Genomic DNA, 17,123 nt, shown 5'->3' on the forward strand with positions numbered 1-17,123 from the left:
ACCGTACATAATTGTTCTCCAAACAACCACAAGCAACCAGTATTATTTGCACGACCAGTGCTAACTGTTAATGCATAACATAGTACAATATTATACCTATTCACTCGAATATTCATGCATTACGGAGAATATATATTTTGCTCTCCGCGCGACGCGCTACTACACAGTGAACGTTACCTAACCATAATAACGCTAAAACCGGTTCTAGAAATGTATAGTAGTGTGGTATAATATACGATTTTAACATGACACCGCGGCTAACTGCGGGTATATTTTTGCACTTCGGTACATTTTTGTTAATGACCTGCGCGTAAATATTAAATATTAATAGTAGGTATACTACGTGAAAAATCGCCTCAAGAACCTGAGCAAATAACAATAAAATCTGGAAATTCCTCGTCGATTGAAATTTATAATTTTGGAATATGCAAAAATAGAATAACTTCAATAAAATAATCATTCATTAAATTTACGTATATTATAGCAATAATATTTATAATTTCGTCGTCGATTGATCTCATAATGGTCAATAGTTATTTGGATTTATTAATAACACTCGTTCTGTCGGGAAAGGCATTTTTAGCACACAAACCGGGAACAAAGGTATACGCGTATAATAATACAACAAATACATAATGTATATTATATTGTCGGCCCCCCTTAATTTTTTTTTTACATTTACCAACGCGCCATAGCGCGTTATTCGATACACGATCGTGCGGTCGATTACTACATTTTATTTTTGTTTAGTAGTTTAACACTGAATTTCGTGTAACCATCATGGAATAACATCTGCAGCTTGGTTACTGATTTTTCCATAAACGCGTTTTATTATTATTTTGTATAGAAGTAACAATTTAAAAATTTAACATAACGATTACATACATCGACTTGGAACGTTCGCGTAACAATAAAAACATGCCTTACATCCAGATTAATAGAAAACTTCTGCTGATGAAAATTCACTACTTTTTAGGAATTGGAGGTAAGAATATTATGCATAAAAATTTTAAATAGACAATATAATATGTTCCATTGAATATTATGCAATTTATAGTTATAGGTATATTTTAATCTTCTAAAATTATCATACACTATTTTATTCGTTGTGTAAAAAGGATTGACCTACTGGTTTTGGGCTGCATACTAGTCGCGGTCACGCCATTTGTAGGTAATGAAACAGTTGCGGTCACGGCCAAGACAAAGCTTTTATAGTGATATTATACTGAATTGGAAATTTTAAATTAAAATTAAATATTAGTAGTAATAAATATGATTATAATGAGTACCTAAAAAATTGAATTTGAAATTTGTATCCCACAGTTTTCAAATAGTCCAATCTGGAAAGTTTTAGTCTATGCATATGAGTTATCAAATACCATTTGATATAAGTTTATGCTGTATAGTATAAACTTTATACTTTATACTTTTATCAGTGGCGGCTCGTAGTAGTTTAGCACAGGAGTGCGATGAAAAAATTAAAGAATTATAAATTTATAATACATCAATCAAAAATTAAACACGTTGCCGTCGGATTTGAGCGACAAAATTCATCGCACATTATAAAGCTTCTACGGCTGCCGTGCCGTCATGATATTATTACTCGTATATTACTATATTAATATTAATAACCTACAGTTATACGAGAAACCGGTATTTTTATGTACAATTCACAATGTCGCACAAGCTGCAGCGTTGCATAGGCATATATAGCTATCCATATACTCGTACAAAATATGATATTCGTGCACGAGTACGTTACGATATTATAATAAACTATGAAAATAATTTTAATAAAAATTAAAAATATATTTAATTGTTAATTTGTTATTGTATAATATAAAATATACTAACATATGAACCTATTTATTTTGTAAATATATTTTACTATATAAATTATTCACTTCTGTAGGGAGTGCGACCGCACCATCGCACATAATATGCACGAGCCACGACTGATAGTTATCTTAAATGATTATTAATCGTCGCCGTAAATTAATTTGTTACGATGGAAGACAATACAATAATTCTAATACTAAACTTCAACTAAATTCGATCATTATTGTTTTTGAAATATAAAAATAATACCCATATAATTTTAAGAAATATTTATTTATTTTTAATATTTTATTTTTGCGCTTTTATTCCATTATTGAGATACAAAAGCGTAAAACGAATTGAACTTTTGGTCTATCGAAATTATAGACGATTTGCGCTTTTGAGTTTCATAGTGACCAATAATTAAGTGACCAAAATATTAGTAGATAACCTTATTGTTGGTTGACCGCAACTAGTGAACAGCGTTATTTTGTTATCAATTGATGATAATTTGTTATCATTTTATAATAGGTATATAGGTGCTGTTATTTCCTTTGACTATATAAACTAGTAATACATAATTTAATATGAATACATAAAAAAAATACAGTATACATATATTTTTTATATATTTAATATTTATTTATTTAGTTTATATGGTTAAAGCCCAAAGGTTATTTCATTCGATCGACATTTAAGTATGAGCCCAATCTTGCAACTTATCATTGTGCTACACCCTAATTTTTATAATATTTATAAAATTTACAATCAACTACGAATTACAAGATGAGATTACATGAGATATTTTCAATTTAGACAAATAATAAATAATAATAAAATGAAATTTACTACTAACCTAGATGAATAAAAAAAGTATTGATATGATTTCTTTATGATTAAAAAATTGAATTACATTTTTATTTCGGATTAAAAAAGCATAATATTTTATTAAATTCCACACTAATCTTATACAATATCTGAGGTTTGATAACATATGTGATTATGTAACAAATAATTATGATAAAAAAAAAATTAGAGTGTAAGTACATTTTTTAAAGTACTCCTATACTTAGATAAGTTACTAATTAACTATATTGTTATTATGTACAGTAATTACTAATTAGTATCATTTAGGTATATGCGGGAGTACTTGTGTGGGGAGAATTATTGATTCCGCCGGCTATCGTTTATCCCTCAATTATACATGTATTTTAAAATATATAGTATATAATAAGATTAAAATAATAATAATTGTATAATTCAAAATTAAAATATGTATTCTATAACTAATACGTATATGTGAATATATTATAAAATATTAAAATGTGTATAGGTAGTCTAAATTATTGTATAAAATGATAGGTAATAATAATCGTATAAATGTATAATTAAAATATGTATATGTGGATGGTAAAAAGCTGGAGAAAATATTTTGCACAGTATGTAAAAGTACTATCCAACTGAACATAATAATTTTAGCAGTGGCGGCGCCAGGATTTTTTGCTAGGTAGGGCCAATGGGAGGCCAACAATTATAAGGTAGGGCCACCAAAAAATGAGATTTTAACAAAAAAAATAAATAAATAATAAAAAAAAAACAATTAATGAGTTTATTACTATATTTAAAAACGTTTAATAATTATTAACAATAAAATAAATATAATAAATATTAACAATAAGTGTTATCACTATAACAAAACTATAACGCGTAAAGATTTACTTGAGAAATAGTTTGTTAGACACTTAAGACACTAATCTTACAAGTTTAAACATCATATTATATAATGAAAAACGTGAAGCTAAGTCACTAGATATAACATATTATGATAACACTATAACAAAACTACTTTAAAATAATTCTACGGTTGCTATGTGAATCTGCAAACTTATTTATTATTTCATCAATATCTAGTGACTTAGCTTCACGTTTTTCAATAGATATGATGCTCAAACTCGTAAGAGTAGTGTCTAACAAACTATTTCTCAAGTAACTCTTTACGCGTTTCATACATGAAAATGTACGTTCACACGCACGCAGCGGATGACACGGGTATTGTTATAACAATGGAGCATAATTTAAATGTTTCTGAAAATGCTATTTTATATTCCTTAAGAAAGTTATGAAATTGGAAAACATCTTTAATTTTTAAATTATTTTTTATTTCATAACGGTTCATGGACTTTAGTAATATTTTTAATTCTGATTTTAGGCATTCTATGTCACCTAAGTAAGCTTTTGCAAAAGGAAGTATAGTGTCGTATGTTAAAAATGTTGTTGATTCTGGATTAAAAGCACTTATCCCGCTTAGTATATCAGAATTTTCACCGAATCTCTTATCTAACTCATTTGTTATTTTGTCCAAAATACAATAGAATATTCCCGATCTAAATTCGTTTTCTTCTATTGGCACTTGTTTTTCCATACTGCTATTTTCATATACAAATTTTTCCAACCCTTTTGGTATTTTTTTTATTCTTCTTTGTTTAACTTTTTCAGATGGATGTGTAATATTACAATTTTTTGAAATATTTGTTGCTTCGTTATAAAATAATTTGTGTTTTTCAGGATTTCTCAAATCCAAAAAGTATTTTTTTGTAGATTCCACTAATATAATACTATTAGCCATATCAGCCTTAACATCTTGTAAGTATTTACTCAGTATTTGTATTTGAGAAAAAATATCATCAAATACCAATAGTAAATAAATAAATTTAAAACCAATTTTTCTTAATAGTCCTTCTGCTTCAAGAGAACGTTCTTTATTAGTTGAAAATGATAATTTATTTAAAAGTAACAGAACAATTGTAAGAGTACTTCTTATAGCTTTACAACAATAAACTTGCGAAGACCATCTTGTTAGGCATAGGCGTTTTAGTTCTACAGGTTTTTTGTATTTAATACTTCTTTTTGTAGTTCAATACATTTTGAATGAACTACAGAACTAGAAAAAAAAACATATAATTCTTGTAACAGAGTAAAGAATAAATCAGCTTCTTCTATATTTTTTGCTACATCAACTATTACTAGATTTAGTCTATGGTTTGCACAGTGGGTATATATTGCTTGAGGGACGTCATTTTTAAAAATAGCTTGTACACCATTAATGTGGCCCCGCATAACATTTGCTCTGTCGTATGTTTGTGCCACACAATTGTTGATATCAATTTGGCATTTACTTAAAACTTGTTTTATATGCAAAAAAGAGAAATAGCATTTAAATGTTTAAGAGGTGTAAAACCTAAAAATCTCTCTTTTATTTCTCCGTGGAAAAAATATCTCACTACAATAGAAAGTTATATAATAATAAAATTATTTTAGGTTAGATTTTGTTGAAAAACATATAATTTTGTGGTCTGAATCTATAATAAGAATAAAGTCTTCATCTTGGACGGTTTTAATATGACGCTCGCTCCTTACATTGATTACTTCCGTAATATTTGTTGGGAGTTTTAGATACAATGATCTACGAGAACGGTATAAACATTGATAAATATTATTGATATCTTTACTTGTAAAAGTTTGCGTCACTTGTGGATTATTTAAAATGCCTCTATTAATAATTTTTGACGGCCTTTCCAACTCGTCTTCCGATTTCCGTTTCAGTCCATTTGAAAATGATTTTTTTATAATACTATTACTAGTTTCTTCGCTATGGTTGATATTATGAATACTTTCATCTTTTAATATTTAATTGGTTGCTTCATTGACATACATTTTTGCAGTACACTTTTTATTTATACACTGCCATTTAAAAGCATCTAAATATTTGATTATAATATTTATAATTATTATACAAAATTAAATCTTTTTTTCTTTCACTAGAAACTATAGTAAAGTTCGTTATAATTTATGATTAATAAGTAATACTCTTTAGTAAATATAATAATACAAGTGTGCGACACTATGCATGTGATGGAGCAATTTCGTCAACTAGATCGATACTGATTAGTAACTAGGTGAGAAGTAACATGGGAAGATTGGGAAGTCCACATTTTAACAATATAAAATATATAAATATAGATATTATAGATATTAAGATATATCATATCTTAAAGATAAGATTTCAGTCAGAATCATCATTGACATTTATATGTGGCGTAATACGTTATAGGCGTTATAGCAATACGTACGGAATAAAATAAAATACATTGACTGGTTTTATTTTTATTATTTTATACAATTTAGACTATATATTTTAGAAAATATTCACATACACGTATTAATTAGACTATACATTTTAGTTAGTATTATTATTATTATTATTATTTATTAATATGTAATTTTTATTATTTGGTATATTATGTAGGACTGTATTTTTTTAGATACATTTATCAATTACAAGGGAGGGATAAACAGTAGCTGGCGGAATCAATATGTAAATATTATAAACGGTAGCTGGCGGAATTAATAGGCGGCGGAATCGATATAAAATCGGAGGAATCGATATGCGCCGCTTGTGTGTTAGATATGTCCATTCATTAATTCATTTAATATTATACCATTAATTCCATGCAAATATTATCTGAGTTTTTTATTAAATTATAATTTTTATTTTACTACAAAATATGCAACTTAAACGTATATACTTAGTAAATCTTGCACTGAATAATAGTTTATAATATATCATATAAAAATAATATATTTATAAAAATGTAGTCAATACCAGGAAATGGAATAAATATGGTGTCTTGAGGTGAATCGGGTCAAAAGTTGTTATTTCTTGTTTCTTATTAATATAGAAAATTAAATTGATATAAGTCATGGACAACTTTAGTCTTTAATTTTTCATTTTGAGATAAATGTTAAATGTAATGTATATTATTTTCACAATATATCGCATTAACAACTGGTTTTATCATAAATTAATAATTATTAAAAACGCCAAAACTGGCAATACTGTTATCAATATTTATTAATTTTCTATTAACTGTTGTTATTTATATTTAGTATCTAGTTCATATTAAAATAATATATTTTGTACTATTAGTTTATGAGCAGACTGCAGTGATAAATTTATTGTTTTTACGATGATGTGTGGTTTTGTTTTGTATATTATAACGTGTACAATGTACATGATTAGTAAAAGTAATTTTCTAAAATTAATTAATTGATTTTCAATTTAAAAGTGGTTCTGATCGGTTTCCGAATTGAATCTTGTTTATACTTTGAAGATGTCAAAATAAATATTTCCTAATATTTTTTTAAAAAATAACCTGGAAAAACCAAAAAAATATGTAAATTTAAATAATTTAAATAAAACGGTAAATTTATGCAAACCCATTTTTCTACAAAATCGATTTTGTTTTTTTGGTGTAACTCGAAAAAAATATTTGTGTATGTCTAAAATGTACACCAAATGTTTATAAAATTTTCAAAATATGTAGTTTAAGAGGACGTCATACACACATGTGTTGTCTTTGTCTTACTAACTTACAACATGACAAATTTGCGTTCAGCACAATCTATTTTATGCTATTCCTATAACATTAAAGTCAATTTACATACTATAAAACTTAAATGTAAGGGTATTATATCATATTATTATTTCAAGATTCGAGCAATTGACGAGCATATCATAATCGATAAGCTTTTATTAGTATTATAATTTTAAAGTGAATCATAGGCATTTTAGTCGTAATATTTTACATAGCTATAATTTACTTTAAAATTAAATCAATAAAAGTTTATGAGGTGCCTTACTTTGGCCTAAAATAAATCTTATTATTTTTGGGTTTCATAATAGGTTAGGTTAGGTTAGGTAAATCGATTCTAATATTAAAGCTATAATAGTATAAAATGAATTATGCTGAACGAAAATTGACCATGTTGCACATTAATAAGACGAAAACAACACGTATATGTCACGGGTAACACGGGTACGTCTTCTTACTTCTTACTCTTGGTACTAAAATAGCTAGATATATGTATATCAAAAAACATATCATGAAATATACTCTGACAGTCTTCGCTCTGCACAATCGTTTATCGTATACAATTATGATATTATATTATAAAATTTAGTTTAACACAGCGGCGGTAAAATTGGGAGGGGTGAGTGGGATAGATCTCTCCATGACTTTTTTCTTTAATATTTATAACAATTAAAATTATGTATATTGTACTATAATGTTAATGTATTAAATTTTGTTTTATTTTTCACGCCTTACCCCCCCCCCCCTCCATGACAAAATCATTTGACCGTCACTGGTTTAACACACCCATTATAGGAACCCACCTGACACGTAAAATACAGTAAAAAGGGTAACTTGCCTATCTTTTTTTAATGTATTTTTTTTTTTATATTGGGATTTAATATTTAGTATTTACCTATGTAATTTATAAGTAACTCGTTTTTTCTTTTTACTTATTCAGGTTATGCGCCGTTTTCGCCATTTATGACAACAATATTAAAACAACGTGGTTATTCAGCATTCATTGTTGGGTTAATATTCATGTTACAACCAATTCCAGGCATTTTGATAAAACCACTTATTGGAGTAATTACAGATAAATACAAATGTCGACGATCAGTGATTATTTTAAGTTCAATAATCACGTTTGTATTAGTTTGTTTACTATCAATAATTCCTGGTACGACCTCAAAAGAAGAGATGAACGATTTAGATGTTATTAAGTCGCCGTTGTTTTGGTTATTCATAACTACAATTGTCCTAATCAATACGGATGGAATGGTGAAAAGTGTTATAGAGGACACAATTTGTATGGATTTATTAGGTAAAAATAAATACTAGATTTTATTAAGTTATTGATGTGGAATATATGAAAATTATACTTTTGGGAAGTAACAGTGTATGGAATGTATGGATACATTTCATATCAACGACCATGTATTTCTCATCGAGTCACTATTGTAAACTTTAAATCTCTACTTAACATGTTCTAAAAGACTGAAATTGTTCTGTAGGTAGGTATTATCTAGCTAGTAGTAGAATAAAACTATTACTTTCATCAGGGTCCCCAAATACAATATCGGGCCTCTGTATTAAATGTTTGTCCGGGCCCTTTATAAAAATTACAAATACATTTCAATGGACCCACAGGCCCTTAAAATAGCCGGGCTCCTGTAATCAAGGTTCATCAGCCCCCCCCCTTGTGGGGGCTCTGACTTTCATTATATAATAAAAAGCTACATGAAATGTAGATCAAGTACGATGCTTGGTAAAATTTGAGTTATATTCCGAACACAAATTTAAAAAAATACGAAGGAAAAAATGTTGCAATTATAAAATCATAGTTTATCTCCTGATTAACTATAATACTAGGAAACATGAAAAAATATACTGGTTGATGAGTTCACAATGTTCACACTGCTTAAAGAATAATCACATAACTCAAAATTGTTGATTTTCGGATGTTGATTGATTAATATAGAAATCGCTCTGCTGTGTTTTTCAGTTTATTTGTTAAAATCTTGTAACATTACTAAAAGTCTAGAACTGATCTAAAACCTTTAATATTTTATTATTTTGTTATCACTTAAACGCATGAGCCATGAATAATATCACGACTCAAAATTATTATTTATACTTTAAGTTGTGTCGTTGTGACACTATCTTTGATTGACTTTATACAATTTCATTTTTAGCAAAAAAAAAAAATTAGGTACATTTGTACCAACTCATCGTTATTCGTTATAATTGTTTGTCAATAATATAAATTATGTAAATACTAAATAGCACCTGTCAAACTTTCTATTATCATCATAGAAATATTATGCTGAATTCCTATTATTAATTTTGTGGATTTGTGTAAGCAACAACTGCTTGATAATCGTAATTTTATAGGTATAAAATATAATATTATTATATATTTTATAATACATATATATATATATATGTATAATATTATTGTATACTGTAGTGGTTCATGTTTTAAACAATATAAAAAATATTATAATTTACAACCATTAAGAACTGTGTAACAATATTTGTGGAACAATACAAGCTTATTACTCAGTTTTGAGTTGTGTCACTACTCACTATTCTTATGGCCGGGCCCAGACATGTTTTCCGCCGCGTTTCGTACGTCGCATATTCCGTGGCGTTTTCTGTCAACAGTATAGCCCCTCCAAATTTAAAACAATGTAAAATTAGTAGTTTGAATTTTATTTAATTGGGCGTTCGTCCGTTAAAACACAAGTTTGCCGGCGTTTACGACTGCGGAAGAAAACACCGCGAACATTGTATTCGACACGTGTAGCTACTCCAATACATAAAACAACGGATTTTCAATTCGACGGAAAACGTCACGTAATACACAGCGTACGAAACGCGATGGAAAACGTGTATTATAGCCTCGACCTTTAACAATGCGAAATAAATAACAACGATAATTTCAGTTATAAATAGGGCCATGTGTGAGCAACCGTTGAATGGCGATAGAAGTTATGGTAAAATAAAATAGTCGTACATTTTTCTAATTGTTTTTATTTGAAATTATTTTAGTCCAATTAATTAAATTCTGATATACTCGTAGACTGGCGTTAGGTTCAAATTATTATACGATAAATTCTCGAGATACCATTTTAACCATTCTTGAGAATTTATCGTATATATAATAATTAATAAGCGTTACTCAATGTCCTAATTTATCATTAATGGTTAAAATGATTTATCGATGCGTATACTATTGTCGATGTATTTAGTATTTACTTGTGTGTCGTTATTGCCTTCGGACAAAATAAAATCACGGTTATAATTAAAAAAAAACTAATAATTACTGATTACGAGAAAAAAAATTAGATAATGCATTATGCGCCCTCACAAAATATTTAACTGGTCCACTAGAGCAAACCTCACTCTTGTGATTGTGCATCTCATCGTATTTTTAATATAACAAATACCCATGACGAAAAATAAGGTCAATTGTAAAGTTAAGCAACTAGTCCACATATTGTTTATCTACTTGGCACTTTGGCAGGATGTGTAAGTATACTTAAATAAATACAAATAAGTAATCACTATAGTAAATTTTGAAAATTAATTTATAATTTATAAACAATATATTGACTAAGTGTTAAACTTTACAATTGATCTTATTTGTCGTCATAGTTATTTGTAATATTAAAAATGGCATTTTACTTAGTTTCCATCACGTCTTTTAAAGGTTAAATTATTTCCTAGTAAATATAATGTTACTAAAGGAATTTTTTTTAGTTAAGCTATTTTACACAGAATTATAACGAAGTGTTTTTGGTGTAATATATAATAACGTTCAATTATTAGTATAATATAGGTATACCTATAATACCTGCATAACAGTCATCGTAGGTCGTTATAAATCTTATAACTTAGTTTATACACGTATTTCAATTATTTTGTAGTGTAACTGGAAATAATTTAAGTGTTAAAATTTATTTATAACTATTAATTAATTTAATGTTTTAAATTGAATACAACTAAAAACACATTGGACTTTAATATTACGTAGGTATACCAATTAAAGCCGAGGCTCATGGCAATATTTTTGTATTTGTGGGCCAAAATCGGGCAACAAAAATTTTTCGCGGGCCGGGGAAATGTTTAGGCGTTCAATAAAATACTTATTTCGTCAATGCAGGGCCTAGTAATGAAATAAGCACGGAGGCCACCGGTTTTGGACTGAACAGTAACACCACTGCTAATTATATTGTATGTGATACAATAAGTACTAATAATAATATTATATACAATAGTGATATAATATGAGTAGGTACTAGGTACCTATACTTCTTTGATTAAACATATAATACAATTTATAAGTAGTAATCACTGTGTTTAATTGCATTAAACATTAAAATGTAAGGAGGTAAATCACATTTATATATTAACTCGGGTTTTAGGAAAAATACATAATTTTTGTAACAGCTGAAACATCCAGAAGAATGAATCTACATGTCGTCGGACGCTATTACGTCGGTCCCTTTTTAATATATCTATGTTTTATAATTAAGATAACTTTATTATAATAATATATCAATATACCTTTATTATAATAATATATCAATATAATATTATTAAATAATACATACAGTGTCATTATAGTTGAATCGTCTTTGTATTTTCTATCAAGGCAAAGACAAAAATAACTATGGAAAACAAAGGTTGTGGGGATCTATTGGTTGGAGTTTGTTTGCCATTATTTCCGGTGTTTGTATAGACTGGTACAGCGCTGGGCTAGAATACAAAAACTATGCTCCAGGTTACGTCATTGCATTGATATGTTTTCTTGTAGATATATATGTGGTGTCTAAACTCAAGGTATAGTATATTATTATCTAAAATTGAATAGATTTATTATATTTATAATTATCCACCATGTGCGTTAAATATTTACTTATGATAAACGAATTTCAAATTTCAATTAGATATTTCTAAATTTTACTAGTATAAATATAATTTAATCAAACTTTATTTTTATATAGATAAAACATTAATACTAATTTAGAAGTTAGCAATTGTAATTTTAATTTATTTTCTTAACGCTTAATAGATTTTGTTCAAAATTATTTTACAGTTAGTTAAAATGGAAATAAATCGATCTCAAATTGAATATTATGGACTATGGTATAATAAATCGATGTCCTTTCTAATAACCTACTTCATGCACATGTCAAAATTGTTGTCGTACTCGTTTCATTAATGTAATTATATATTTATTGTGCATTACAGGTTATACAAGAAACTAATAGCAACATTGTAGCTTCTGATGTGAAAAAAATATTTACTCAAGGTAAAGTACTAGCGTTTCTTCTTTGGGTTGTTTTTATTGGATTTTTTATATCTTTCATATGGAACTTCGTATTTTGGTAAGCAACAAATTACATAAATTACAAGAATATTACTTCAATAATACAAAGATATGAACTTATGTTTTTATTATTTCAAAACATTTAAAATATATACCTTTTAAAAAGACCATAACAAATGCACTGCGAACATATACCTACATGAATGTTGTATCTTTATCAAATTAAAATAATAGGTATTATAATTTTTGATAAAATTAAAATTATTTTACTTAACAATCTATTTTTTCATATAATATACGTAGTTTAAAATAATTGATATATGTGATTACTATTGTATTCAATTACGATAGGTTAGGTTAGGTACAATAGATTATTGATCCATGATAATAATTTTAATTTATTGCTTAAAATATAATAAAAATACAACTGTATAATATAGTATATTAATATATTACAATAATTTATTCATATTCAAATATATTTCAATATCAATAACTATAAACTGAGTATAAACATATATATAATATTATTATTATCATTTAAAATGTATTATATTTCATTAAAATAGCAATACAAACATATTTCTATGTAATGTAATGATTCAATCTTAATATCCTATTATGATATACCTATATTTTATTACTATGATAATTATTACATATTTCAATATATGAATAAAATAAATATAAAAATAATTTGTAATTTAGAAAATCAATTATTTTTAATATATGTAATATTATATTAAATCTTATTGATTAAAAATAATAAATTACAATATTATATTATATATAGGTATCTAGAGGAATTGTCAAATGTTTACCATCCCGAAATGAAATCGTGGATGAAGTCCCTCCAAGGAACAGCTTTACTAATCCAATGTTTTGGTGGAGAAGTACCATCATTCTTTTTGTCCAGTAAGTTCTTCCTCAAAAATTGCTTTACAACTACCCTATATTGATTAACTTTTATATATTTTAGGCTACATACTAAAACGTGTAAATCACATGACCATCTTCTCTATAGTGTTTTTTATGTTCACATGTATTTTCTCTGTGTACACGATCATCGAGAACCCTTTTTGGGCATTACCAGTTGAATTACTTAACGGTATGACGTTTGCTCTATCTTATTCGGCCGCCACCTCGTATGCGGCTCTTATAACTCCTAGAGGCGCCGAAGGAACGCTCCAAGGAGTCGTCGGGACAGCGTACACGGGAATAGGTTCGATATTTAATATTTACATAAAATATTATTAAATACATAATATACAAGATCAATTTCCAAGTACATAATATACTCTCTCTTTCTTCTTAATTAACGTAGTTATTCAAAATCTGATTTTTAAATTAGCTTCAAGTCTCTATTTTAAAATTTCCAAACTACTTAAGAAGGAATATAAATTTCTGTTTTTCATATGATAACTCTCCGTTTAAACAGTAAACTATCTATCAGATTATTTTTCCAAAAATCGTATTGTATCAAAATTTAAATTCGAACGAATAGTTTTCAAATTATTTAATTGTACATACTAAAGATAATAAGTCTATAATACGAGTTTGGAAGATATGGAAGCTATGTTGATTTGAACATATGTTTAAAATAAAATATTTTATTAATTTATATAATTTTTTATTAAATGGAAAAATAATAGTGAGTATTGAGCATGCTTGTAAATTATATTATTTGAAATAATTGTAATAATATATTAATAACATTTATTGGTTATGTCTTAGGCGCGCCCATTGGAAGTTTCGTTGGTGGTTATATGTTCAAACATATTGGAAGTATTGATTCATTTAGGCTGTTGAGCGTGGTTGCATTTTTCACTTGTATTATACAAATTACTGTTAATTATTTGATAAATCGTTTAACTATAAATGAAGATCCTAAGGATATATATAGTAAAGTTGAAACTAAAGATGATAATCTCGAAGAAGACCTAACTTTAACATAACCTAGTATTATTTTCTAAAGTATTATTTTGTTACTTAGAATATAAATAGCTGGATTTTTGTGTTATTTATTATAATATTATTTGTACAATATTATGTATTTTAGATTTCTCAAACTTTAATATCCATCAAAAAATCCCAGATACGAACTCTTATTATCAGTAAACATATAATAATATGACTATTAAAATATAATTTTTAAAAATAAATATTATAACATAAATAATTTAATTTGAATATTAGATACCGTTTTTTTTAATTTTAGTTCTATTACATAATCTGCATTGAAAGAATGTTTTTTTAATAAATTGTTATACAAGAAATTAAATTATCTGAACTTTGAATCCCATGAATTATTTTTTAATGAAAAAAATAAATCACAAATATTTATAAACTTGGAATTTTCCACAGTAAAACGATTAATGATCACTAAGATAATTTAAAATTAAAATTCAGTTTTCATTTGAAACTTTGAAGTTTAAATTAATTTTGAGGAAATCATAATTACTATTATTAATTGGAAAAAGTATAAAATTTGTTTTTAATTACTTTTGGTATTGTATAATTCACTTTAAATCACATTATGTAATAAAAAGTATAATTTTGTAGTCGAGTTTTCACTAACGAATTATTTTTCAAGAGTAGAGGTAAAAATAATGATGACAAAAATCGTCTAAAAATTTTGTTCTCAACATCGTAATATCATCAACATTATGAGAGATAATAATAAAAATTATAAATTAGTAAATCACGGAAAACAATAATTAATAATGTAAAAATATATATTTAATGAGGTTTTTGAATTTCTGTTTTGATGTTTGTAGTTTAGATTATTTTCGACTATATTAGTATAGTATTATTTTTATTGTTTCTTCTTAACAATTAAAAGTAATAAAAGTACTGTGTATTTTAGATTCTGTATGGAGCGATAATGTATTTTAAAATTTATTTTTACTATAACTCATAGGTATATTAGGTAGGTATAGTTCAGCACGCAACATATTATTCTGAAAATCACTGCTCAAAATTGGTAAAATGAAAAAAGTAAGCATAAAAATATTGATATTAAAACTGGAAAACGAAAAATATCAAATAAACGATTACAGTAAATTTATTTAAATTGTAAATTTAAATGTAAAAAAAGATAATAAATTAAAATTTATAAAAAATTCACGCTATCCTTTTTAATACTCATATTCCATCTAAATTAAATTCTTTAATCAGTTTTGTTGAATTCTTAATACTTATTAATAATAATTGATTTAGGCAAAATACATGATATAATTTCTACATTATTTTAGTGCTGTTACGTAAATAATCTGTTATATTAAACATTAAAGCTCTGCAAATAAATATTAAGTCAATCGTCGAATAAAAAAGTGGCAAGTAAATAACCGCTCGATTGTAGATACGCAGGAATCTAGATGTAGAGAAAAATCGACAATTTGGTAGTCGTTATTACTTGTTTTGACTTATGTCTTATATGATAGTAGTGCTATATTATAGTGCCAATAATATAATTTTTATAAAATAAGATTATCGTTTTTTTATTTTGAGTAAAGCTATAAATGTTTCACATCATTACAGCATTTATAGTTTACTTTTATCATATACATATTTATATCCTCTAGACGGCTAAATAATTGTATCATTTTAGATTCTTTGAATACATTTATTCTGTATTATATCACGGGGTCTTACCATATATGTATATTAGGTATAACTATATTTTGATCACTTAACAATATTTATAATAATTATAATATAATTCTTTGGTCCGCTATATATATAGTGGTATACGAATATTCGTATACCGATGTAGTCTTGTTTCATCTCTTGATCTGTGTATTGTTACACTAGCTAGGTCATCGGTAAACGAAAATATATTGACATTTTATTTAAATATACATTAAATCATACTCAATTTAAATATGTGTCTTGTTTACTATTATTAATATCTAAATCCTCTCATATTCTTCGGTCTATCTCTATCACTATTTCAAAGTTCAACAAAATTTTAAATGTTACCTACTAATACGTAACGGTACTAAATTTATTTTTGTACTAAAAACAGGTTTTATTGTAAAAAAATGCTTAAATTTCCATTTTTTATTTAATATCTTTTAATTTTGTATTGTTTGTTGAATCTTTTGGTAAATAATATCGTTGGCACTTGCTGATTTTAGAATGTTTTAACGCCATACGTTTTTATCCATACCCACATGGTGAAAAATATTTTTGCTTCGACTTTCCAGTAAAATTTTTTTACAAACAGAACCAAAAGAAAAAGAAAAATTTACCTTCTTTCGATCGATTTATAAATGTTTAAAAAATAATTGTATTCGTTACTCAATTTTCTAGTTTTGTTTGGAAATAGATTAACGATTTTATACTTAGTTAATATAATCTAATATAATGCATGGTAACTGATAAGTTTAATTTATTTCTCAAAATAAATTTATAATTGACTTAATTGTAGATATTAACGAAACGAAATACATAATATAAACATTAATTTCCGGGCAAACCTATAAAAAAGAGTACCTAAAATAAACCAAATTTAATTTAAAAAATTAAAATTGAGCTACTAGAAGTATGTTTAA

The 17,123-nt window shown here is 26.3% G+C and overlaps 1 protein-coding gene across 2 annotated transcripts; it reads left to right on the forward strand.

Moving 5' to 3' along the window:
• The first annotated feature begins 718 nt into the window (after positions 1–718).
• LOC113549639 (major facilitator superfamily domain-containing protein 6-B-like) lies at positions 719–14,674 on the forward strand. Of its 2 annotated transcripts, none has more exons than XM_026951032.1 (7): positions 719–985; positions 8,191–8,553; positions 11,890–12,077; positions 12,489–12,625; positions 13,361–13,482; positions 13,547–13,789; positions 14,302–14,674. In XM_026951032.1, the coding sequence occupies exons 1-7, from the start codon at positions 919–921 to the stop codon at positions 14,520–14,522; spliced, it is 1,341 nt and encodes a 446-aa protein (XP_026806833.1). In that variant the 5' UTR covers positions 719–918; the 3' UTR covers positions 14,523–14,674. The 2 variants fall into 2 exon arrangements, with proteins under 2 accessions (XP_026806833.1, XP_028044388.1); XM_028188587.1 differs by lacking the exon at positions 719–985 and having other exon boundaries at positions 8,191–8,315; positions 8,386–8,553.
• Positions 14,675–17,123: the final 2,449 nt, after the last annotated feature.

This window comes from Rhopalosiphum maidis, chromosome 1 (assembly GCF_003676215.2).
Source record: "Rhopalosiphum maidis isolate BTI-1 chromosome 1, ASM367621v3, whole genome shotgun sequence".
Lineage (NCBI taxonomy): Eukaryota > Metazoa > Arthropoda > Insecta > Hemiptera > Aphididae > Rhopalosiphum > Rhopalosiphum maidis.

Coding starts and splice junctions, on each gene's coding strand:
- LOC113549639 (XM_026951032.1), top strand. CDS start 919: ATGCCTTACATCCAGATTAATAGAAAACTTCTGCTGATGAAAATTCAC. Junction 986..8,190: donor CTACTTTTTAGGAATTGGAG/GTAAGAATATTA, acceptor TTACTTATTCAG/GTTATGCGCCGTTTTCGCCA. Junction 13,483..13,546: donor ACCATCATTCTTTTTGTCCA/GTAAGTTCTTCC, acceptor TATATATTTTAG/GCTACATACTAAAACGTGTA.